This window comes from Triturus cristatus, chromosome 4_1, assembly GCF_964204655.1.
Source record: "Triturus cristatus chromosome 4_1, aTriCri1.1, whole genome shotgun sequence".
Classification (NCBI taxonomy): Eukaryota; Metazoa; Chordata; class Amphibia; order Caudata; family Salamandridae; genus Triturus; species Triturus cristatus.
Window position 1 is genome coordinate 413,552,308 of NC_140585.1, and position 25,636 is coordinate 413,577,943.

The window sequence follows — 25,636 nt, forward strand, 5'->3', positions numbered from 1 at the left end:
CAGCTCACACCATAGCACTGAGGTGTTACACAGAGATGTACATGATACAAGCAAACTCACCAGCTCCAGCCACAACTTTCGGTCCCTTCGCGTTCCCCCCTAGTGTCACCTGCTGAACCTGTCTCCTCATAGCTGTTGTAGACATAGCTGTCCCTGATCCAGCAGCTGTAGAGGGAAGTGACAACATTCTCATTGATCTGCATCACTAATTGACAGACAGGCACATGACACTCCTGATTTGTATTTCACTTTGTAAACAACAACTGCTGATTCCATTGAGAGAGGGATCTTGATCTCTGTCATGGCTTAGGAATTCAAGCTAGTGACACACCTCATGCCAGAATTACCTGAAGGACAGGTGCTCGAGGGTTTCACTGCTGCAGCCAGGATGGTGTCCGCTGCTGTGGTGTCATCCTGTCAGCAGCTGTGATGAGACATACATGTCCATATTTTTGTACAACAGATGGTAGCTCTGAGCCAAAATGTCATTCTCAATAACCATTTGTTGGTTATCCAGGACAATGTGCAGCATGTTTACCTCATGGACTTTACATGTGGGCACCTGCTCACATGCAGCATTTGCCAGCCGTTACCTCCACGCAGCACTGACATCAATAAGATGACACATCAACAGACACACCTCATGCCAGAATTACCTGAAGGACAGGTGCGCGAGGGTTTCACTGCTGCAGCCAGGATGTCATGCAGTCCCTGGGATGGTGTCCGCTGCTGTGGTGTCATCCTGTCAGCAGCTGTGATGAGACATACATGTCCATATTTTTGTACAACAGATGGTAGCTCTGAGCCAACATGTCATTCTCAATAACCATTTGCGGGTAATCCAGGACAATGTGCAGCATGTTTACCTCATGGACTTTACATGTGGGCCCCTGCTCACATGCAGCCTTTGCCACCTGTTACCTCCATGCAGCACTGACATCAATGAGATGACACATCAACAGACAAACTTGTATGAGAAGGTTACTGATATTTCAAGGAAGGGGATAAATGACCCGGACTCCTCCGCATTACACTGATATCACCTTTGCCATTAAGACTTACATTTTTCATGAGTGTAATGTTGTCTGTTGACAAGTCAGAAAGGGGTTCATGTGTGAGATGTGCAATAGTCAGGGACATGATGTTGCTCATTTGTGCTTCCCTACGCATGAAGTTACACAGCTCATTTTTGAATGAGAGAACACAGATTTCGTATGTCCATCCTTTGAGTGTCCTCTCTTTGCATACCCTATTTCCAACATCATGGTACTACTTAGCTGACAACGATTGGTGTCTTGTGCAGCAGACATCCAAACCTCATATGTCAAACACTCACCTATACATGTGAATACGGTAGGAGAGGAGGCAAGCAGAATGCAACATTTGTTTATGCTCACACATTGCGGATATGCTGAGAAGCTTTGATGCCTTCCGCCTGCACTGGATTAGCGTGTTGCTCTTCAGCCAAGTTATTTTGCAGGTGTGACTGCATGAAGATTCACCTTAGCAGCCCCTACATCCATCTCCAAGGTACACAACTGGCATCAGTGTTGGCCTCAGCCATACCAATTTCATTATGATTTAACCATATATATTTTGGTAGGGAATTTTTCCTATCATTGAATTGCAAGCCTGTTGTGTTTTGGTCACTTCATATGACACATTGTACTATTGTATGTCCATTCTGCACTCACTTGGCATACATTTTGTGTCATCCTTTCATTAGCCACCAGGGTCTGATCTTGCATGGGTTCAAATGCCAAATGTGAGCATATTGTGACACAGGACAACAGTGTTGTACAACACATACAACATACGGTGGAGGTGAAAGGCACATTTAATGAGCATTCACATTCTTGGGTTTACTTACCTTGGCCCAGCACCGGAACAGTGTGTGGTCCCTGAACAGATGTCACAGCCAACCTTGTAGCAGAAGTCAGTGTGTGTCTTTGATTCTGGGAGGACCTCGTTGTACCCACAATTTCTGCAGCCACATGTGATGCACTAAATTTCTGGCACAAAGAATGAGCACAAGCAGTTGTGGGCCCCACCGTTGCAGAAGTGTGTTATACTTAATATCATGAGTGATCCCACATATAACTTAGAATGGGCCCACTACCAAGATGCAACCTATATCACAATGACATGTCTGCAAATCCTGAGGTAAGGTCCACTATTGTGTTTTGTTGATGGCCAAAAAAAAGCCAGCCAATTTAAGAGGTACATGACCAGCTGTGTGGACTGGGCATTTAATCTATATTGGAAACATTCGAAGTTGGACAGTGAATGCATTGTCAATACTACTGACCCTGGTATCTCACTTCTTGTTCATCATTACCATATTTGTGCAAATTGGATTTCTTGATTAGGTCTACAGACACTATTACAACATAGTGGGGACACCCTTTTGACTAGTTGTGGTACTCGATTACAGGATTGGATTCCCAGGTCTGGGACTGTTGGTGAAATACATGTCATGTTCCACAATTACAAAGGTATGATGAGCCAAGACATGTTATATTTTGTCTTTCGCTGTTCACAAATATCATTTGGTAAAGGTGGATGTCCATTGACAACTCCAATAGTAATGCAGCTATTTTTTCATCTCTGGTTGACTTTCATATGTGGGCACAATATGTCCCTCAGTCGTCTCCTGACAATGTATGCATTTTGACCATCTCCTGGCCAGTTTGACTTACCAGTTGGTGAGGGTGGTATGCCTTTCTCTGTACGATGTCGATTCCTCCCAGTAGATGCAGGGACCTCTGCTACTGCAGTTGTCTGTGCTCTGGCTGAGTGTGTCAATGGGTGAGAAGAGAGAAAAGTAACCAAATGGGAAATGTGCTTGTGGAACTTTTCAGGGATTTCCCCATTTCTTCTGCATGCTAACAGTGTTGTGCAGTACTGCCGCAGACTGGGCAGGTAGGAGCAGTGGTGCGTTTGGGATGTAATGGCGTGGCAGGGTGGGAAATGTACAACAGAATAGGTGTATGACTATTTTGATCTGATGATTCTCTCACCTTCTGCTTTGTGATTTAGGCTGGCACAGGGTGATTTACTTCTTGGATAATTTGTGGCAGGTTTACAAGCCACTTGAAAAACACTTGCACCGCCATTGCGTCACTTCTGTGACACAGCGGTGGTGTAATACAGGTGACACATTTTGACTTATTCACAACGTGATGTATCTATGGGGATGCCTCACGTTGTGAAGCCCTAAGCAACATTAAACCTGCGTCAGCTTTGATGTAGGCAGGGTGGGTGTTTCTTTGGTATATGCCTCGTAAAAGTGATGCAGTGTAATCGACGAGATTTCACGGAGTCACTTTTCATAGGCTGCTGCTATGCAACCTTACGCCTGCTTGAAGCACAAGTAATGAGTGGCACAGAACGTTAGGTATGGGCGGTCCATGGACATTGTTGGAGTTGTGTCACACTTGCGACACTACTCCAGCAAAGCACCCCCCTAATGCCATCAGACGCAACACACATCTGTCTATCCCTGCGCCACAGTGCACCGCATTGTAAATGTGCCGCATCCGTGGTTGCGCAAGAGGTGAAATGCGTGTCGTATTTTTACTGGCGCATCCCTGCTAATATTTGTCAATTGCTACTTAGCAGGGTTGTGTATTACGGCAACAGTACAGTGCCCATATTTTCAAAAGTGGGGGATGGATTTGCCATTTCTAATGCAAAGGATTGTGGGACTTGTGGTGCTACATACAGAGGGTGACACATGAGTCTCTGACTGACTGTATTTTTATATACACTTTGGACAACTTCCTTACTCACAATGACAGTGCAACACAGACAATCTTTTCATGCACTTTTTCATTTCATCCCATTTACCTGGTATCACGTAGCGGATGTCACTAACAGGTAGCCCATGGACCAAGTGGGGGTGTTTTGTGGTAAGGATATCCTCCTCCAGTGGGGTGAGACAGATGCGGGGTCCAGAGTATGCAGCAGGGAGGATCCTGTTTAATTCGATCCTGGAGTACTTCTCCTTCACCCTCTGCCTTTCATCCTGCCACTTCTTCTTGATGTCCTGGACTGTGCGCCTCTCCTCCCCCAATGCTGTGACAGCAGTGGCTAATTGCTGCCATAGGGCTGCCTTTTGTGTGCCACTGGTGCAGTAGGGTGGGAGTCCATATAGGCGTTTGTGGTGCCTCACTATATACTCCACAAGCATGGTGGTCTCCGCTGCAGTGAAGTTCTTCTTCCTCCTCAATAGTTCCATTTTTCTCTGGCAGTGTCAGCGTTGTGAATACAAACTCTCTGTGGCCAAACCTGTTCCTTCAATGTGTGCTGCTTTTATATGTTTTTTGGTGCTGGTCAATTAGTGTTAATTGGCTTCAGCTGGAGCGAGGTGGGGGATGGTAGGCACTTGCAACATCATGGCAAACTGGAGCTGTTGGCTGGGATTGGCTGTAGGGTGTCAGCTGATGCATGGTGTGGGATGGTAGGTACTTGGACAGATGTTTACCCTTGGCTAAAATGATCAATGGCCACAGTTCGTGTATTCCGGCCCGGGAGCAGAGCTTCCGGCCCAGGAGCGGAGATTCCGACCCAGGAGCGGAGATTCCGACCCAAAAGAGGAATTCCCGCTCCGGGTGCGGAATTTCCGCTTCGGGGACGGAAATTCCGGCCCGAGTGCAGACGTAAAGTTAGTAGTCGTAAGTCCATTCTGTGAATAGCAAAAGTAGTAAGTTCATTCTGTGAATGCCAAAAGTAGTAAGTGCATTCTGTGAATACCAGAAGTAGTAAGTGCATTCTGTGAATACCAAAATGGTAGTAAGTTTAGGATTTTGTCTTGTTAGTTCTGTGAATCGGGGCCTCACTGTTTATACTGTTAAAAAATATGGAATAAAAATAAAATCTTTACTTACCTACTGCCTGCACATCCTCTGGTCCTGGTGTTCTTCACCAATCGTCTGGAGCTCTAGAGCAAACCCTCCTAACCAGTCCAGACGCTGCTCTCATGCTGTTAATCGGCATGAGAGAAGCACCAGGATTGGTTGGAGTGGGATGGCTCAGCACTCTTTCAGACACTGAGTGCCTGTGCCTTCTCTCCGCCCAGCTGTCTAAGACAGCTTGGGTTGGAGAGGTTTAAAGTGCGCATGTCAGTCTGGCCTTCACAAGACAGACGGCCAAAGTGACATACACACTTTAAACTGCTGTCACCACTCTTCTCTGCTGCCAATCTGATGCAAAGACCCCACCCTGCCCTCGCAGCTCAGGCTGCCAGAGGTAAAACTGAAATGGTAATAAACTCAGTTTATTACCATTTTATTTTTCCCTTTGACTGTACCTGCAGTGGGGCGAAGCTTATTAGCCCATATGGAGCAGCCTCCACTGTTTATATAATGGAATAGGAGGGTGCTGCCCCACCTACCTGAACCACATAGAAACGCAGTGGAAACCCCGGGACCAACAGATTAATTTTGTGGAGGTGGAGCATGCACCCCCCTCTCTGAGCCTTCATGAGGCCCTGCGTATGCCATCCACGGGCCAGTGTATTTTTTGGGGGTGTGGGGCATGGAGGGACCCCTTTCCAAAGCTCTGCTCCAGGGACCCCATTCTCAGAGCTCAATCACAGTGTATCAGGGACCCCATCCCCCAGAACACTGTGGTTCCCTGCCTGAGAGAGTGTGGGCAGGTTCTAGAAATCTATTCCCTGCTTGCAGTTACCAGGGCAGGAAACACAACTTTACTCATGGGATTAGAGAAAAAACTGCTCAGGCCCAGATGAGAGCAAACTAAGAGAGTTGAATACCACCAGCATCCAGTATAGTGCTGGCCAAGGGAGCTGGTGCTGTGCTCCCCCAGTGGCCCCCAACAAATATTATGATCTGTATGAAAAATGCTGGGTCCTGCCTGCTCCCACAATGGGTGCTGGCCTGGTAGCCGGCAGGGGACGCAAGGGCATTGGGGCTCTCCGTGCCGCTCCCCAACTTAAAAAAAACACTGGGGATCTGCGGGTGGGCACCTAAAAATATATATAAAACAAGACATAAAAGGAATAATAAATAAGTGGCAGGAGCCTCTTATTTATTATTCACTGCTCCAGAGAAAGGGTGCCCCGTAACGCCCTGCCTAATCCATGACCCCAGGGAAGCGTACCATATGTTTCTTAAGGCATTCCGAGCTGGAGCTCTATGCTCTTTACCTGAAATGCAGGGGCACCTTCTGGTGGGTTCCATTGCTGTACTTTGCAACATGAAGAATGTTATAAGAAAGACTCAAAACATGATGATTTATTTTTTAAATATGTCGACAATCACTTTTATTAAAAATTGCAATGTGTGAATTTATAAAATATACATTTGAGTAGAATTATTGGTGACTCTTTTGCACTAAACAATAGGTCCATATGTTGATGTGTTGATTCCTTAATAAAGCCTATAGGCCCACTTTTTTATATTTTGGTGTTCTGACTCTTTGACAAAGTCAGTAGGCCTGCTTTACTTAAAACGACACCCTTTATATTATAGTATCAAGCTGATGACCTAATTAGGCGCATGAGTCCTAAAGTGCACAGCCCTGAAACAGGCACGTGGGATATTGTGAAAACTTCAGCACCTGATGTAATAATTTTCCATCCATTTTTAATCAACCTTATCCAATTTAATCCATGTTTAATCCAGTTCAAACAAGACTGGACGTAAATATTCCCATCTTCCATGTTTCATTGACAATATGATAATTCGAACGTATATTAATCCATGATATTGATGGCTTCATATGTAACAGTCCAAATTTCATCAATCCTATTATACACCCAATGCATTTCTAAAAACATTTTTTTCGTCTGGAGTAACTAAAACAGGAAAATTAGAACCAAAGTTCCATCAGAATCAGCATTAGATGGCATGTGTTCCTCAAACAAACACCCACGATAATCCAGTGGTGATTATTGAAATGCTGTGTGTTTACCATGCAGTTTCATCTATTTTGACACTGACGTATCATCCCCTAGCGAACAGTCCATAACAGCCCATCAAATTTAAATTAAGTGCTACAACCCAAAAGAGGAAATCCACCCCGTGGTGAAACTGCCCTTTATATTATTACATCAAATTGTCATCCGTCAACAGCACACTTGTGTGCCTTGGGGGTTGGGCGCATGGCATGGCCAAAGGCCAGGCTCTGTGCCCCTCCCCTTACCATGCACGACCAAAGGATGTGCACCATGGGTGGGGGGGGGGGGGGGGTTCGGGGGGGGGGGGGGGGAGGTGGGATCACCCAACCGGACACTGAACCCAGCCAAAAGCCATGTGCAGTGGGAGATTGCACACCAGTGAGAAGGTGGGTGCAGGTCTTTCCTGCAGACCAGGCCTTGCCCCTAACTCCACGCCATACATGGCAATGCCCATCTTACTTCATTTTGAAAAAACAGGGAAAATCACTGGAAAAAACAAAGGATAACATAACGTTATAGTTAGGAATTGTAGTATTTATATTTTACTTTAAATTTAGAAAAACCTTTGTAAATCCACTGAAAAAAAACTAAGGTTAAAGGGACGTTAAAACACGGAAATTCGCCAATTATAGTTGTCTCAAGTAACTTTAACTTATACCCCCGCCATGCACAGTGTTGTCACCAAATATGTCATTTCAGATGTCAGCAGGGATGTTATCATTGATGTCATAGAACATATCATAAGTGATGTACTATGTGAGGGAATAAGCAGTGCATGGCAAGGGTGCAATTTCTAGTTACTTGAGAGCGAGAGTTCTAGTAACTTCAGTTAACTGTATGTAGGGAAGTTCAGTGGGTTTTTTCATTTTAAAATATAATTTTGCTACTGACATTGTCACCTAACTATAGTGTCACTGTAACATTTTTTCAGTGAATTTCTAAGATTTCTTGAATATTTAACTACAACTGTCACTTTAATCTCTAGGTTTTTTCAGTGCATGTTTAATGGAGAGAGAGACAGATAAAGCGACAAATTGGAGCTGTTCATTAATTAGAGTCTTCTCATTTTATGGATGTATGTGCTTTTTATAATGTATTTTATATTTTGTTTATTGTAGGGGGTTTCATAGTAATAACATAAAAGCAATTCCAGAACAAGCATTTGTTGGGAACCCATTTCTCATAACCATGTAAGTAGAAAACATTTTACTTTAATACTTAATAGAGTACATGTATATTTGACACAATCCGTTTCTCTCGATGTAACCTACCACCAGCTCGAAACTAGCACTTGAAACAATAGTGTGCTTTTACACTGTTTTAATGGCAGTCTGTAATGTTTATTTGCTGCTTAACAGTTTGGTAGATTCTCAAAGATGTTTATATATACATTGCTAATGCAAAATAAAAACGACAAAATTCTAGAAAATAAGCTGCCATGTGAAGGAATTAGAGGAAGTCATTTTGTTATTACTTCTTCAACGCTTTTCTCACAATGCTGCTCATGAGGTAAGTGCGGGCATAAGAATGAGTGGGTCTCAATGTAATTAAGTTTACAATGAGTCTTAGCTGCAGCATGATATGGAAAATGTTAAGAAGCTTGTTTTACAATAAGCATAGGCAATAAAAAATCAACCAGGGCCAGAAAATGAACTGTAATGCTATGGATATGTTCACTAAACTATTACAGTGTGAACACTTGTCTCCTGTAGTGCTTATTGTATTTAGACTCCGCCTTCAAAGGTTGTGTGTTGTAGAGAGCCACTCGAGCCCTCTACTACAATGTTGCAGTTTATCACGTTTGCACGCACCCCTCGGGGCGGGCTCGACCCGAGGGGATAAATAAACGGCCGGAGACCGCTCAGGGTGTTCACTCAAGCGCTGCTGCGGCCTAGTTAGTCCCAGGCCCCGCCGCGCTACATTGGAGAAGAGGCTGGTCGCACCCCACGCGTGCCTGCCTCCCTGCCTGGTTCCTGCTGGGAGCGTGCGGAGCCCACCCTCATTGTCTTACTCCCTCTGCTGCAGCTCGGTGTCCTGCAAGGAGCTTGCGGCACCGACCGGCGCCTGCTGCTCGCTGGAGCCTGACTGTCCGCGGCTTCTGCAGCCGCTCCGCCTGCCCCGCTGCCAATGCAAAGCTTGCACCCGCCCATGCATCTCCCTGCTCAACGGGAGCACGTTCAGCTGGCGGCGCACGCTAACGCCGGATTCGCTGAGGGGTAAGTGCCTGCTGCCCCGCCTGCACGGAGTCCGTCCTGTGAGCGCGTCCGCTCCCGCCCCCGGAGGTGCCGGTGCCGTATTTGGGCCCGCAAGCCTGTGCCTGGTCCCCTCACCTGCTTGTTGCCAGCTAGGCCCCCGAGACTGGGCTGCCCCTTCCGCTGCCTGCTCCAGCCCCTGCACGTGCCTCAATAGACTTTCTTTAACACTGAGTGCACGGCAGATGTTTCCAGCGTCCGGTGGTGGTGAAGGAAGGACTGGGCTGTGTGTTGCAGGGGAAATACTGGCAAGACTACACCCTGGGGTTTACTGGTTGTGAAGAGGACAGCAGGAGGAGAGGCAGACTGAAAAAAAGAGAGTAAAGTAATAAAGCAAGGCAGTGGAGAAAAACAGGACAGGGCACACAGAAGCCTGCCACATCCACGCTTCTCTTTTCCCACAGGACAGCACCAGAGGCCAAATCGCCCCCTACACACACACACGTGGAGTCACGAAGCGGTCAGTGGCACGTGGCCACGCGCTGACGTGCACCCTCAGCCACTGATCCTCGACACACCCTCACACTGGTGTTTCAACGTACGGCCACGATGAGCAACCCACCGACGGCTGGCACTGCTGCCCAGCAGGATAGAGCAAACAATCCATGTGGGGGTGCCAATGCGCCTCCCCAGGGCAGAGCCACATGGTGGTCGCATCTCTACCCCCCTACAGTGAAGTCTCAGACCCTGCCACCGCTGCGCCAAGATGGAAAGCGTGGGTTGGATGGCTCAACCACTACTTCAAGGGGACAAGGGAGACCGATGGCACCGTGAAACGGTCGCTTCTCATCTACTATGGCGGCGTGGAATCTATGAGATCTTCGCGACGCTCCCCAACACGGGAAATGACGATGACTACGATGCGGCAGTCGCCGCGCTCAATGGGCACTCAACCCTGATTTTGAAAAGTTCAAGTTCAGAAGGGCGTGGCAGCTGGACTCGGAGTCTGTCGACATGTGCTACGCCAGCTGGCCAGCACATGCATGTTCACAGACCACCAGGAGGAGATACGGGACCAAATCATCCTGGGATGCCGCTTCAAACTCCTGCGGAAGCTGATCCTTCGTCAGACAGGGATCTCGCTGGACGATATCCTGGTCCTGGCCCGCTCCCATGAGCTGTCTGACATCCGAGCGGAGGAAATGGAAGCTGCCCTGCACAAGCCTGTTGCTGCCTCACATGCGCCCAGGCACCCGCCGATCAAAGAGGGGAGGGTGGAAGCAATCCAAAGACGCCCCACCGTGACTTGACAAGCACCCAGGCCGTCACCAGGAGGACCGTGTGGATACTGTGGAGAAGATCACCCCGTGACGGCCGTCTGTGGGGCAAAAGGTATGCCGCGGCAGACGGTTCAGACAACCCTCGTCGAACTCAGAGCCACGCCATAGACGATCGACGATTCGCCAGCAACCATGAAGGACCAGCCGCAGGAACGACGCCCGGTGTATGAAGATGATGACGATGAAGTGTTTGTGGTGTCGTACGTCAGTAGAACGGACTGTCGCCAAAGGCCACCTCCCATGTGCTCCGTCTCAGTTGAAGGCACTGATGTACAAGCCCTCAACGACACCGGAGCGTCCGTCAACGTGATGGACTCAGAGCAATATGATCGCCTGTCAACTCGACCCCCGCTTGCGCCCTCCAAGGCCCGAATCTATACGTATGGAGGGACTGATCCGCTTCCTCTTCGAGGAGCCATTCAGGCCAAAGTCACAAGCGGAAGCTACGCCACTGAGACCAGGTTCCACATCACCGAGGGAAGATAAGGGACACTGCTCAGTTGCCACACGGCTGAGGACCTGGGACTCGTTTTCTTTGCCAACCAGGTCCACGACTCCCACGCTGAGGCGATGTTGAGGGAATTCCCGGCTCTCTTCAAAGGACTAGGGAAGCTCAAGGGCAAGAAGTTCAAACTTCACATCGACCCCTCTGTAAGACCTGTGGCTCTCAGACACCGGAGGGTGCCGTTCAATCTTCGCCTGCAAGTGGAGGAAGAATTGAAAAAGCTTGAAGATCTCGATGTGATTGAAAAGGTTTCTGGCCCAACCCCGTGGGTGTCCCCGCTGGTCGTGGCTCCCAATCCCAAGCAGCCTGGAGCCATCCAGCTCTGCGTTGACATGAGGCTGCCAAATATGGCCATGAAGAGAGAACGCCACATCAATCTCATAATGGATGACATAGTGGCAGACCTAAACGGAGCCAGGTGGTTCTCCAAGCTGGACCTGAATGCCGGCTACCATCAGCTGGAACTGCAAGCAGGTATATCACCACCTTCTCGACGCACGTTGGTCTCCGAAGGTATAAGAGGCTCAGCTTCGGGGTATCATCGGCAGCTGAAGTCTTCCAAAATGCCATCAGGGAAGCACTGTCTGGGCTGCAAGGCGTGATCAACCTTAGTGATGATATACTAGTGTACTCGAACACCTTGGAGGACCACCACAGTAATCTCCGAGCCACTCTAAAGAGACTAGCAGACTGTGGTTTAACCCTGCACAAGTCCAAGTGTTCGTTCTACCAAGAAACTGTTGACTTCTTCGGGTATACTTTCACCCGAGAGGGGCTCCTTGTGGACCCCAAGAAGGCCGCAGCCATCCGCGCAGCCAGCACACCGAAGTACCCCAATGAAGTGAGGAGTTTTCTTGGCATGGCCACCTACTGCGGGCGGTTCATTCCAAACCTGGCTGCCTTGTCAGAACCGCTACGGACCCTCACATGCCATGATCACAAATGGGAGTGGACTGGGGCTGCCAACAAGGCGTTCAATGACATCAAAGCGGGGCTGTTGGACAAGACCTGATGGCCTACTTCCATCCAAGGCAGCGCATGGAACTGGTCGTCGACGCCAGCCCAGTGGCCTGGGAGCAGTCCTCCTTCAGGAACACGGACCTGAGACCTGGAGACCGGTCGCCTACGCGAGTAAAGCCCTCACCGACACGGAGACCAGATACGCTCAAGTCGAGAGAGAGGCATTGGCCATCAAGTGGGCGTGCCAACATTTCCACTTGTATCTGTGAGGCCAGGAGTTCCACGTTGTGACTGACCACAAGCCCCTACTCCCGCTTTTCGCAGGCTCATCCCGGCTGGCGCCCCCGAGAATCGAACGATGGGCTGTGCAGCTGCAGTCATACAACTTCAAGGTCATGTACCGTCCCGGAGCCCACAACCCGGCTGATTATCTTTCCTGGCACCCTGAATCGACGTCGCCCTCAGATCAATCGACGGATGTGTGCAAAACTTAAGCATTCGTAAACATGGTGTCGCAAGTGGCATGTCCCACAGCCATGACGCTCGAAGAAATTGCCCGGGCCACCCAGGAAGACAACACTCTGTCCCAAGTGAGAGAGGCGCTAGAGAGCAATGGATGAGCACACTTCCTGGATGGAGCCCGAGTCCTCTGACCCAAAGTCAGCTCTGGCAAGTCCGCCATGAACTCAGTGTGGGGGAACAAGGAGTTGTTTTAAGAGGGCACCTGATAGTAGTCCCAGAGAAGTTGCAGAAACGGGTCCTCACACTGGCACACGTTGGCCACCAAGGGATGGCGAAGACAAAGGCCAGGCAGCGCAGCAAGGTCTGGTTCCCCGCGATGGAGTCCATGGTGGAGGAGATGGTGAGGCAGTGCCACGCCTGCACGATCACTAGAGGAGATCCCGCACCTGCACCTGTGATCACTGAAGAACCGAGCAAGACCCCCAGGACACACATCAGCCTATATTTTGGGAGCTTCCCAGTTGGACGTCACATGCTGGTCATGGTTGACTCATTTTCGAAGTTCCCCATTGTCGAAGTAGTGACGTCAAGGGCATTTCCCCAGGTGAAGAGGGTCCTAGACAGGACTTTTGCAGTGATGGGGCTGCCTGAAGAAGTGAAGTCTGACAATGGACCTCCGTTCCAGGGTCGAGAGTTCCAGGAGGATCTTGGGAACAAGGCAATTCACCATCAGAAGATCACCCCGTTATGGCCACAGGCTAACGGGGAAGTGGAAGGTCTGATGCGGACACTCAACCGAGCGCTGCGCATCACTGTGGATGAAGGAGAAGATGCAGAGACAGCTCTCGACCAATTCCTTGGCGTGTATCGACAGACCCCTCACAGCACAACCAAGTGTGCTCCGGCAATGTTGAAAACATAGCCAAATTAAGGTCTGTCGGAGGTATGCTTGATGTTTTCCATGAGTTCAATGGAAAGTAAATCCAGGATGGATTGCGTCTCCGCAGACGATGACTTAGCAATTAACCAGTTTAAATCATCCAGGGAACAGACATGATCTTCATTAGCAGTGGCTGCTGAGGAAATATTCAGGCAACCTGCATCCATGTTGTTAAGAGCCACAGTTCAATGTTCTCTGTGCCGAAGCACTCATCTCCTCTGAAGGGAGGGGCTTGTACCTCTTATTGTGCAGCAGCTGCAAGCCCATAGGACAACTTCGAAAATGGGTCATTAGAGGACTCATCAATGATTTATGTCCACAAGAACCGACATTTGCAGAGCTAGGCATATATCCAGTGCCCATTCGAAGGGGCACCATAGGCAATTTAACACGGGTTGGACGCAGGTAAACCAGACCGTTCGGAAGGTCAATGGCCAGTCAATGTGCAGTTCTTGGAGCAGGAAGATTCCAAAGATGCTTGGCATGCGCTCACAGCACAGCTGGACCGGTGGTAGTTCCAGTGGGCTTTGAGACAGAACATCCATTAAGAAGGAGGAAAAATAGAATCAAAATGCTGTAAATGAGGAATAACACTAAAGTTAAGCCCCTAAAGACACTGGAAATAAGGTAATTAATAAAAGTCAGTATTGCTCCAAAGATTGTTTGGAACGAACGAAGCCAGAACGAATAACCTTAAAAAAGTGTGCTATTCCAGCAGTATTGGATGCATTAAATATCCGTTGAACTATTTTGCCGAAAAATATAGTGGGAGGTTAGTGTTTAACAAGGACTATATTTCACTCGATGTCCTTTCAACTTGTAATTCAAAGGTTTCTTGAGCAGATGTTAGTGCTACATCTTTCTGAAACAATAGTGCTTTGAGTCTGCTTAGCTTGTTTAAATCTGCTTTCAAAGTTGAAATGGATGGCCACAACGAGCTATCGAACCCACTTTGAGTGGGAGGGAAGGGCACGTTTTGCAGCAAGTCACTATTTGGGAAACCAATAAAATTTATGTATCCCAGCTTTCATTCCACAAAAATCGTGCCCACTTAACATGAAACATGGGGGTCAGTTGAAGGGGCTGGTATTCCTTTTAGAAAACAGGCTAAATTAGCTACCAACGCTTTACATGCACTATGAATAGTAACCTGTTTACAAACGAGTGAATGTTCGACAGAAGAGTTGCATTCCTTTTCAGTAAGGAAGACCTCCTTGTTCGCACATTCACAATGATAAGAAAGTGGGAGTGACCCCAACTCATGAATGAAGCTGCCTCCTAGGGATTTGTATCCACCGACGGGGAAATGTTTCATGCAAGATGTGAACTGGGATGTTGAAATTGGCAATGATATTACGCCATGTATTAAGAAGACAGTGGAAAGTGTTTCTGCTATTGTGAGTGGGAGCTGTTCTAACTTCTCAAGATGTAACATGGTGTATGGGGCATCTTTCTTAGCCATCAAAGGTAAGAATAGCTGGCTAGAATTAAGGTAACACCATGGGACGCAACCATTTTTAAGGGTTTGAAATGTCCAGCTCAACTGCATGATAGGTCTAGCTGCCGTTGCCCATGGTCCAATGTAGACATGTTAATTTGCATGATATCAATTACAGATGACACAATGTTATTTAAATTAGAAATGTGAGAAGACAACGTATTAATACTATTAGCAACAACAGCAAGCACTTTATCCAAATTATCTTGATCAATCTGTCTTAAACGTGCGGCAGCTTCCATTGTTGACAGTTTTCAAATTTCATTATATGTGGTATAAATAAAAATTCGGACTGAACAAGAAGTCAGATAGGTCCTTGTCGTCGTAAAGAACAGAAACATGTTGTTTTACTGCAGACAGTGTGGAATGTCTCAACCACTATTGATGCAATTTCCCCACCGATTAAGTGGTATCAATACCTGAATGCTGAGAGTGGGAGTAACGGAGGTCGGGTCTGCTTGCCTTAAACCCAAGTGTGGAATTCAAAAAACGAGCATGACAACAATTTGTGTCTACTGGCCACAATAACACCTGTGAGAATCTGAAAGTGTAGAATGAAAATGTACCTTTTTGCAACATCCTATAGAGCTGTTCTTCAGAGTAATCTGTGAAATGTTGCCAATTATAAAAATGGGTTATTGAGGAAATGTTTGGTGCATTCATGTCTTTTATTTTTGGACGGTCCCAGACACGTAGTCTGCTGATTGTTTTCATTCAGGAAAATATAATTTGTGTTGGAATTAAACAGGCTTGGAATAAAGTGTCTGTGCTCTGCCCCTGCCAGGTTTGATACCCAAAACTGATTTCATGTCAATAGTATCCTTCCAATAATTGTAGCCTCTTACAGCTCCTTGGGTGACAAATTAATCCGTATATTTTAGTTTGTGTGACCATATACTTCTTTGGTGGTGTAGGGACAAGTTTAAAATAATATGATTTTGTGTCAGATGTGTCATATCCAGAAAAATATGTGCATTTATCCCTGTATGTTTTTGAGCTCCCTTGTGGGTGAGTGGGGCAATGTTTCCATTGTGTGTAATTAAAAAGTGTGCATTGGACACTAGCTGGATGTAAATAGTGATGTCTATAATGATGGTAAAAGAACATTTCACCATAGAGCGGCATTTAAGTATAGATTAGAACCTCTGATTCAAAAGCAGTGTAGTATTACAACTCTGAGAGCATGGAGTTTTTTCAACGTCCCAATCATCAGAATGTAAGCTAGGTACAGTTACATCACCCACAGAAACCCTAAACACAAAGGTATCTGCAGAATTGCTGTAGGACCGAATATATCAAAGGGAACTTTATCACAAACAATTAAAAACGCTGAAATATTCATGAGGGACAAGTCTCTTTTTAGCCTACGTGAAGATGAGTGAGGCAACTACACCTCATCAACCAGTTCTGTAGTAGAGTGTTCTGGTAGGTAATGGCCATTAATCAGCAATAAGATAACAATCACAAATCCAATCCAAAGGAATAGAAAAACCAAGGAAAGTGTTATCCAAACATATATCCAAGGTGGGATGAGGTAAGTGTGTTTCAATCATGAAAAGAAAACACAGATCCATGTAGGAGGAGTGTAGACAACAGAAGAAAAGTCAAAAGAGTCAAAAGAAAAATCCTCTCAGCCCACATAAAACCCAGAATCAGTTAGTAAAAAACAGTGGCTAAACCAGTGAAATCCGAAGCGGTGATTCCGTCTTAACGACATCAGCTGTAGAAGATGCAGTAGTAAAACAGTACTCACTTCAGTCGTGTTGCTGGCAGTTGTAGCGGATACAGGTAATAATTGTAGTGCATTCTCCACCCCCGTCTAGCTGGGGAGAAACAGCTTTGGTGGTGCTCACTAGCTGTGGAGGAATTTCCTGTGTGGTAGCGAGAGCAGTTAGGGAACTACCAAGGACTCCTCGTGGCCTACTGTTTAGAATCAGCTCCATGATGTAACTTGATGTGATCAATGGAGACAAAACGATTGTCTTTAGAACCAGGAAGTGGTGGCCAGATTACTGTTCTTGTACCTTGAATAAGAAGGGCTGGCACTGGTACTCAGTATGATGGGCTAAGCTCCTTCTTAACTACCACCTTCTCTCGCTCAAGATCCCCAAATTTGGAATCCAACCTGAAGGCTCTGGTTTCTCCTTGGATCTTATAGAGAAAGACATCTTCAACTGCTCATTGGATTGGGCATCACAGAAGTTTTGTAGATCCTGTAAGACAGCACAATGATTACATACGTCAAAGGGGATGGTTGCCGCCACAATGTCTGGACCGTCAAGAATGGGACCATATATTTTGATGCCGAAGAGGACCTCGTATGGGGTCTGGCCATCCAGAGGTCTTTTAGGGAGATTGTTAAGTGCTTGTTGTACCCCATATGGGTGATGGATCTAACTATATCCTGTGCCTAATACTTTAGCTGTTACAGACTGCTTTAAGTCACAGTTCAATCTCTCCACAACAGAATTAATCTGGGGCCGACATGGAGATGAATAATGCACCTGTAAACCCAGGTACTCTTTAGAAGCGAAAGCCAGGCCCTGGAATGTACTGCATGTATGTGTCCCAAAAAAGACTTGCATGTCTTTAATAACAGTGCGAGCATCAGCCGAACGCTGTGGCCAAAACCAGAGGAACCGGGAGCAAGAATCAACTGCAACAAGAATACATTTAAATGCAGTATCCGAAATAAGAGGACCCCAGTGGTCCAAATAAATGCAGCCGAAAGGCTTGTTGGAAATTAACAGGTGTGTCTGCGGTGGACGCGCCACGGTGAATGCTTTCATTTACTGACAAATGTCACAACAAAGAACATCTTATTAGCTATGCCACCAATAACGTTGCTGTAGCAGTGTAATTGTGGCCGCTACACCGGGATGTTCAGAAGCAACACCTTCATGTGCAGCTATCACTAAAGCTAGTTTGCGGTCTTGGTTGGGAATCAAGCATTCACCAACTATAAAAGGAATGTTTTGTTCACTTAAGTGGTATAAATAGGAGGAAAGCCCTTAAGTAAATAGGTGATGTCTTTATTAGCATTAACGGCAGCCAAAATATCAGAATCTATTCTAGTTTCAGAACGAGTAATTACAGCAACAGTAGCAGTCGCAAATGCAGATTTAGCCGCTTCATCAGCCAGAGAATTCCCTACAACATGTGCTCCCACACGCTGATGACTCAACATATGTATAACATTAGCTGGGGCAACATATCATTGAGGTCAGACACTTTTACCCAAACCATTTTATGCTTGATAATGTTGTCTTTAGAATCTTTAAATCTATTCTGATACCAATAATGTAAATTATCATTAAAGGACTATTCACAGTAATATGAATCGCACACTATAAGTGTGGGGTATTCAGGATCCGCATGCTCAAGTGCAAGAAACAAAGCTTTAAGTTCAGCTAACTTCGCAGTGCAGTCCCTAAGGACTGTATGCTTGTTTTTTGTGGTTGGACTTTGCCGTCCAACATTACAACAATGGTGGCTCACGCCGCCGAATATTGCTGTATAGAGCCTATAGCAGGCTGGGCTGAACCATCAGTGTGAACAATATATTTATACTGATCAAGAGGTAAGATTGTACTTGGCATGGAATAAAAATGCTTATATGTACAAATTCTTGTGTCTGTAAAGATGGGTGAAAGACAAAGTCAACATCAACAGCTGTTAAGGATGTTGCCCAATGTATCCATCTAGAATGGAGGGCTTTAGCATTAGGAATGCTAGCCTGTATGACACCCTCTAAGGCTGGCACGGGAGTAACAACAATAATGTGTTTACCTTGTGCAAGTGGCCACTCTTTAAGAATAGCCAGCTGAACTGCAGTCAGGAATTGTTTTGGTGGATGCAAAACGCATTTCAGCACTCAAAAAAAAAATATTATTTATATTTTATTGGAATTGTTTCATCTTTGATAAAAGTGATATTGGTTAATCCAATTGCACCCAGTAAAACTTGGAGAACTAGCTTTGTGGTATTTACTTGTGTCGTGTATGTAAGTGACGTGTTGCAATTAAGTCAGATTGTAAAGATCAGAGTGTGTCTGTGTGTTCTGATGTCCAACCTGAAGTGGAAAAATTTGGGTGTATTAATTCTTAAAAGTGGTTTGATGCATTGTGCATTATCGGGAATAAAATTCCTGCCAAAATTAAGGAATCCTTACAAGGATTGTAATTTCTTTAAAGTATTTGGAGGATCCAGTTGGGCGCATTTCTCCAAAAAATAAGGTGCAAGCCTCTTCCCCTCATGTGTAAGTTCATATCGTAAGAAAAGGACACTTGAGTTTATAGCCACATGGAGTTAAATTCTAAAATGATACAATCCACTCTGGCCAAGTGTGGGTTTAACTCATCGTCCTTCAGATAAATGTCCCACATAAGACAATGTGTCAAGGTCAATATCATGTAGAATTGACATTATGCGGGTAGCAAACAGTCCTGGACTGTTCTTATATCCCATTGTAAGTTGTGTAAAGTGACATTGAAAACCAAGCTCCGAGAAGGCTGTCAAATCTCTGCTTCCAGGTGCTAGATTGTGGCTGAAAAAAACATTGGAAATATCCAAGGTTGTTATATTTATTACGGACTATATTATTAATGCGTGCCGTACTGTGTGTATTTTATATTGCAAAAGTGTGAGTATGACTGTTTAAATGTCTGTAATTTAAGACTATGCAAAATGAATGATGCAGTTTTAAAACAGAAAAAAGGGGATTATTCATCTGTGAGACACAGGGTTCAAATACTCCCTGGTAATTCCAATTGGGAAAGTATTCCTCTAACAGGTGCTTTAGCATCCCATTTAATGGGGTTTTTTGGTTGCACTTGTGGACTGTACCTTATGGGTATGGCATGATAAGGAGAGTTCTTATCCCAGCCGACATGATTACAATATAAAGTTGAGCCTTGTGAAAGAGCCCATTCTGCTGCAAAAGCTTATTTGACTTCATCAGGGACAAGAGCAGAAAATGAAGGAAGAATCACATCCTCACCTTGTGGGCATGTTTGGACATAGAGTGTGGTCAATCGACCTCCACTAAAAGGATGTCATAAGACAAAGTTAAATTCTCCCATAAGAATGTTTTAATGGTGCGCTGTATGTCACCCTCAACTTATATAACCTATCTGGAGGGGCTAAACGTCTATCTGAGGTTTCAACTGTAATGAAATTATCAGTTGCTCACACTGCCAAAAACTCCTGGAGTTTCCGGCATACTATAGTGACATCTGCCGCGCTGTCAAGGAGAGTCACTGCCCAACTCCTGCAAAATGGATGAGATTTTTCGTTCTTCTTTATCTTCACGTCAGATGAGCGTTGTGAGTCTCTTTTCAGCTTCACGTACCTTTCCTTCCTATTCTCTCGTACTGCTTTACAGACGAATACTGCAAGGAACGAAGATAACATGTGTCAGAAATCTGATACCTGTCTGGATCCTTGATTTTAGTGCGATCACGATAATCGTAGCACCTCTTAGAGGGCTCTGGGGGTGGACAACCTCCACAAGGTTTACCTTTCTGTGGCTGTTTAGATTTATCCCATGGTTTTTTAACAGACCTATGGTTCTGCTTGGCTTCCTTGTCAGTACTAGTTTTGCTAAGAGGTGGTTTCGTCGGTCTGGTTCCCAAATTATTACATCCTAAAGATGTAGATACATCAGCAATAATTATAGGGTAGTTCACATTCACGGTCAGCTTGTGCAACTGATGCGAGCCTCTGGCGTATTGCCAGAGAGACCTCTTCACCTATTTTTTTCTTCTGAGTTTTATATAGGGCAAACTTGACCTGAAGTTGGCATTAGACAGAATCATTGCAGACACCACAGTAAGATGTCCCATTAGCTTCATCCTCAAATCCAGGGCAGCAGTTGCCCCGTGTTCATTCTATATTTGTTTTAACATGTCAGCAAGACTGACATGGATGGAGTGCCATAACTGATGGCATATAGAGTGGCAAAGACTGTGCCCCAAGTGTTACAGTCACCTATGCAGGAACCTTTCCATGGGGTAAGCACATAGTCAATATTGTGTGTTTGTCTTGTGGTCCCGTGAAGGAAAATACAGCTTCAATTTGGTCAGTTTATTTGGGTGATCCACAATGGGATTTCTTCATGATTAGTGGGAATTTTGACCATAACCAAATGAAATAATACAGGACTTATTGTAGGCACTGCAGTCTACTGGGCTTGCCTTGACAGGCCAGGCCTTGCTGGCACACCCAATAAGGTGTGTGAAACATATCAAGTCAAGCGTCTATATAGACTAACTTGACCAGTATATAACTGTTGTAGCTGTTGAGCATTAAGATTTGCAATGTCAGGGTATGATGTATGATAGCAAGAGCTGGCCAGGTGGCCCCACCAGTAACAGGTCAATTGGCACGCCAGAACATAACTCTCGTCCCCAGGGCAGCATGGAAACAGTTCGCCACCTTTAATTTTCTCACTCATGCATGTCCATATTGAACAAAAGAAAGACACAAGGAAAGTTTACAATATTTATTGAAACTATTGTGCTCTACCATGAAGCAACTGTGCTGCAATTAGGAAACATATACAGCTGAGCAGTGTATTATCATTATGAGCAAACTATACACAATGAAAAACCCTACCATGGCCGATGATATATCTGCCTAAGCCTATCCTCACTATGTGAGCACAGTGATTTATCAGAGATCTCTGCAATTAGAACCAGGCCCCATGCCTGACAGTTACAGTTAGGTGGTCTGCATCTCATGTCCGACCTTATACGAAATGTTCAGACTGAGTCACAGAAAGGAGAACTGAATAATAAAAACATGTGCAGCGTATTTCTAAAATAATATTGAGGCACAAAAACAAACGTGCTCAGTGTAACATGTGCAAAGGAAAGTGGCCAACAACGTGAAGTTAGGCTAAAATAAGGGAGAACTAACTGGGCACTAAAGGAAACTCACCACGCTGTTATATCTGTAAAAAGGTAATTAGGAATATAATCACTAAAAGGGCCCAAAATAAATGTCTAGCGAGAGTAAAGTACATTTTGAGAAAGGTAAGTGGTACATGAATTATCCTGTAGTATGGAAATAAAGAGGGTGGTGGAGATAAGATGGTGTGCAGGCTGTTAACATAGATAAACCAGTAAAAGGTATCTTTGAATAGTTTACATTAATTCAAACAAAGCTCACACAAGAAGGGAAATAAATGAAGGCCCCTTTACATGAAGTAGTCCGTCCCTTTAAGTGTTTGTGAGAGGATGTGCATGGTTCATAGAGCACTGTGAGAAATTGGGTTGTCGGTTGACTGTGGTGTGAGCCCACCTCAAGCAACAGCCACAATTGCTTGCAGGGTGAACCACAAAAAGTCACTAAATTAACCTATGCTTAACCCTGGGTAGCTTGACAGAAAAATCAGTAAGGCTTAACTTAAAGACAATGTGTAAAGTATTTATGCAGCACACAAACAGCATTAAAGTGAAAACACAACAGAAGAAAAACCTCAAACCAACTTAGAACACTAGAGTAAATGTTAATAGATTATATGAGACTAAAATGACAAAAATCCAATCTGTAGAACTGGAGTTTTTAATTTTTTTATTTTTAAGTGAAATCTAGCGCCTAAAATATCAAAGTGCCAACCCCGGACACCTAGTTGCGCGAGACCGGGTCAAAGTCAGAAGTTAAGGCGGACCGCGATAGACAGCGGTAGAGATACAAAAAGTGGATTGGGCCCAGTCACCTCTTACCTTCGAACTTAGAAAAAGTCTGAAAGAAAAATGCGTGAGAAGGTAAAGTTTAACTGTGCAAGGCAGCGGGAGGGGGAAGCCGCGGTAAATATTTCTATGTTTGGACTTAGTCACCGAAATGGAAGAAAACTTCAGCGGGACGAAGCAGAGGGATATAGCCGAAGACAGTTTCATGAGATCAGATAATCCTTTTGCGAAGGACTGTTGAAACAGATTTTCTGCTGCGGAGGAGAACGTAGTCAATCCGACCAGTGATGCACCTCGTGGAGATAGGCGAGCAGGTTAGCCCCAGTCTCCTCCTGGTTCTCTGAACACTTTTTGCCCAAATTGTGTCTAAGTCCTCAGTTTTGGAAATTGCCCATCTGGGCCCCTTAAGCACCACAACCAATGATCCATGACTGATGAGACATCTCTTGGTGGTTCAGGACTTAATCACGCTGGGTTCAGGTGTTATTTCAAGATGGTGGGAACCTTTTATGTCCCTGTGTCTCTGAACAGGAGGCCAGCAAATTAGCCTGTGCAGTCACTTCTGGTAGTCCTGGATGCAGGTGAAAATGCAGAGCTCAACAGCAGGGCTGGCATCTGAGGATTCAAAGCAGGCTTCAGGCAGCAAAGCAGTCTTCCAGGGGTAGCAGCAATTTGGCAAAGTACACAGTAGGTCACAGGAGCAGGCAGTCCTCTGAGAGTCCTGCAGCAAGTCCAGTAGTGAACTGAAGAGTGGGTCTGAAGGTCCTATTTTCATACCCTGGAGCCCTTTTTCTGGAAGGTGGGAGAAGTTTACAGAAAGGTTCTTTGAAGTACATAGAAGTTCCTGTCTCCCCTGCCCTGGCTCCAAGCTGACTGTAGTAACAATAAAGGGTTCTTAGGCCCTTTATGTAAAGATAGAGCACATGCTATTCAGGTGTAAGTGGGGCTATACTCAGCTCGGCACCCCCAGCCATGCCAGCAGGTGGCCCATTGAGATACACCTAACCCTTCTATTATGTGACTGGGATGAACTGACATAGTCTTGACTGTCAGCTACACCCAGTCATGTGACCCAAGACAGGTTGCAGGCACAAAGTGCTAAGGAAGGCAATTTTTTAAATGTAATGTAATGACAAATCTGACTTTACCATTAAAGAGGGTTTGTCATTACAATTTCATAGGTACCAACCATAAAATATCCACCTGCTCCCAATTGGGAATTACAGCTTATTAAATGTAATAAGGAATCTCCAATGTTATCCTTTGGTAGGAGTAGACCTCACAGCAGTAAAACATGAATTTGGCAATTTTTCACTGCCAGAACATGTAAAACGTAAACGTACATGTCCGACCTTTTAAAGAAATACCACCCTGCCCTTTGGGCTACTTAGGGCCTACCTTAGGGGTAACATATGTAATAAAAGGGAAGTTTAAGGCTTGGCAAGGGGGTTTAAATTGCAAGTTGATATTGTAGTTTCTTAAGTGGTGGCACAATAAGTGCTGCAAGATGACCAATGGCAGCACTTAATTAACAGGCCCTAGGTATATAGTATACCACTCTAAAGGGACTTACAAGTAGATTAAATATGCCAATTGGTTATAAGCCAATTGAACCATGTTTTGAGGAGAGAGCACATGCACTTTAGCACTGGGTAGCAGTGGTAAAGTGCACAGAGTCTTACGTCCAACAAAAACGAATTCAGCAAAAAGTGTAGGGTAACAACTAAAAAGGCAAACTTTTGGGGGAGACCCTGAAGAGAGGGCCTGGTCCAACGATCACCAAGTTGGGGGGGGCTGATAGGACGCAGGTCCTATTTTGGTTCAACAGCAACTGTTGGGTCTTGTAAGATACATGGTTTCAGGAGACCGTGGCCTGGAGAATCTTATTCGTACGCCGGGAGCTCTGCTTAGTCGACCCACACTGGCACACCAGTGGGGTCAATCTGGACACTGTATTTGGAAGTGTATACATGTCTGTGGTTGACATGTGCAAATTACGTGATGTGCAGTACCACTGAGACTTGTAGTTCGAGCGTATCAATAAGTATCAAAATGTGTGTGTGAACAGTGGTGCCTTTTATACAATTTCAGAATGCTAACATGGTTGTTAATGCTCAACAACTGAAATTAGCTAGATGTACAGTGGAGAGTTTATGTACAGTGAACTCTGATAAATAAAAACCTTTTTCTCATATTTTATACTTCTAGTCTTTCTAGTTTAAGACTCCACACTTGTCTGAAAAATGAATGAATAATAGTGGGATCACTAAGTTCAAAGTGCTCAGAATTCTATCTAGTTCCAAGTATCGACTTATTGCATAGATTGCTAAAGTAGAGTCAAAGACATGTCACACCATGTTGGTGATGTCATCATTGGTGTCCCCTTATATTTATTTGCATTGTTTTTACAGCCATTTCTATGACAACCCAATCCAACATGTTGGAAAATCGGCTTTTCAGAGGTTACCGGAGCTAAGAACACTGTAAGTTGTTTATTTTATTTAGAGACGCTTTGACAAAAACATTGAAAATAATGTATCAAATGTGACACCAATATGCTCTACACAAATTGATTCCCTTACTGCATGAATTAAGAAGCTTGTTCCACTAGTTTGCTAAAACTTTCTTACTGGCTCTGAGGAGGTAAGATGCGTGTGCCAAATATGTAAATATGGAAGATTATAGGGTTTCCTGTGAAATGTCTTATATCACATTTTGAATGCTTTAGCAATGCAGGATGTATAAAATGTTGAGCTGGAAATGTTTTATTTTGACAGTGTTCCTTTTGTGTCATTCGCTGTTTATTTGGCTGGTGGATGGGATCATTTCTTTTAAAGCTACTTTCCGATCTAATGGTCTTTGTTAGTTCTCTTGCACTTTTCCAGTGATAAAACAAGCATGCAATCATCATCCAGGGTCTAAACATAAAAGTGCAAAGGGAGCATTTGAGAGGAAGTGTGCATTTCTGATAAACAGCCAATCAGCAAACTTTGGAGGCCTGACAACTAATGTAGAAAAAACAGTAGTTAAATTGAGTCAGAAGCATTGTCAAAGGTATTTCCATCAGTGGCTGTTGCAAAAGTGTCCTTGGTACTCAGTTTGTTCAGCAGCAAACCCCCCATC

General features: G+C 45.1%; 1 protein-coding gene across 1 annotated transcript in view; it reads left to right on the forward strand.

Annotated features, from left to right (window-relative positions):
* The window catches only part of LGR5 (leucine rich repeat containing G protein-coupled receptor 5), an 829,784-nt gene that overhangs the window by 510,176 nt on the left and 293,972 nt on the right, over positions 1 to 25,636 (forward strand). The window contains exons 8-9 of the mRNA XM_085652528.1: positions 8,041 to 8,112; positions 24,925 to 24,996. Coding sequence (XP_085508654.1) covers positions 8,041 to 8,112; positions 24,925 to 24,996 — 144 coding nt within the window. The remainder of the gene's footprint in view (positions 1 to 8,040; positions 8,113 to 24,924; positions 24,997 to 25,636) is intronic.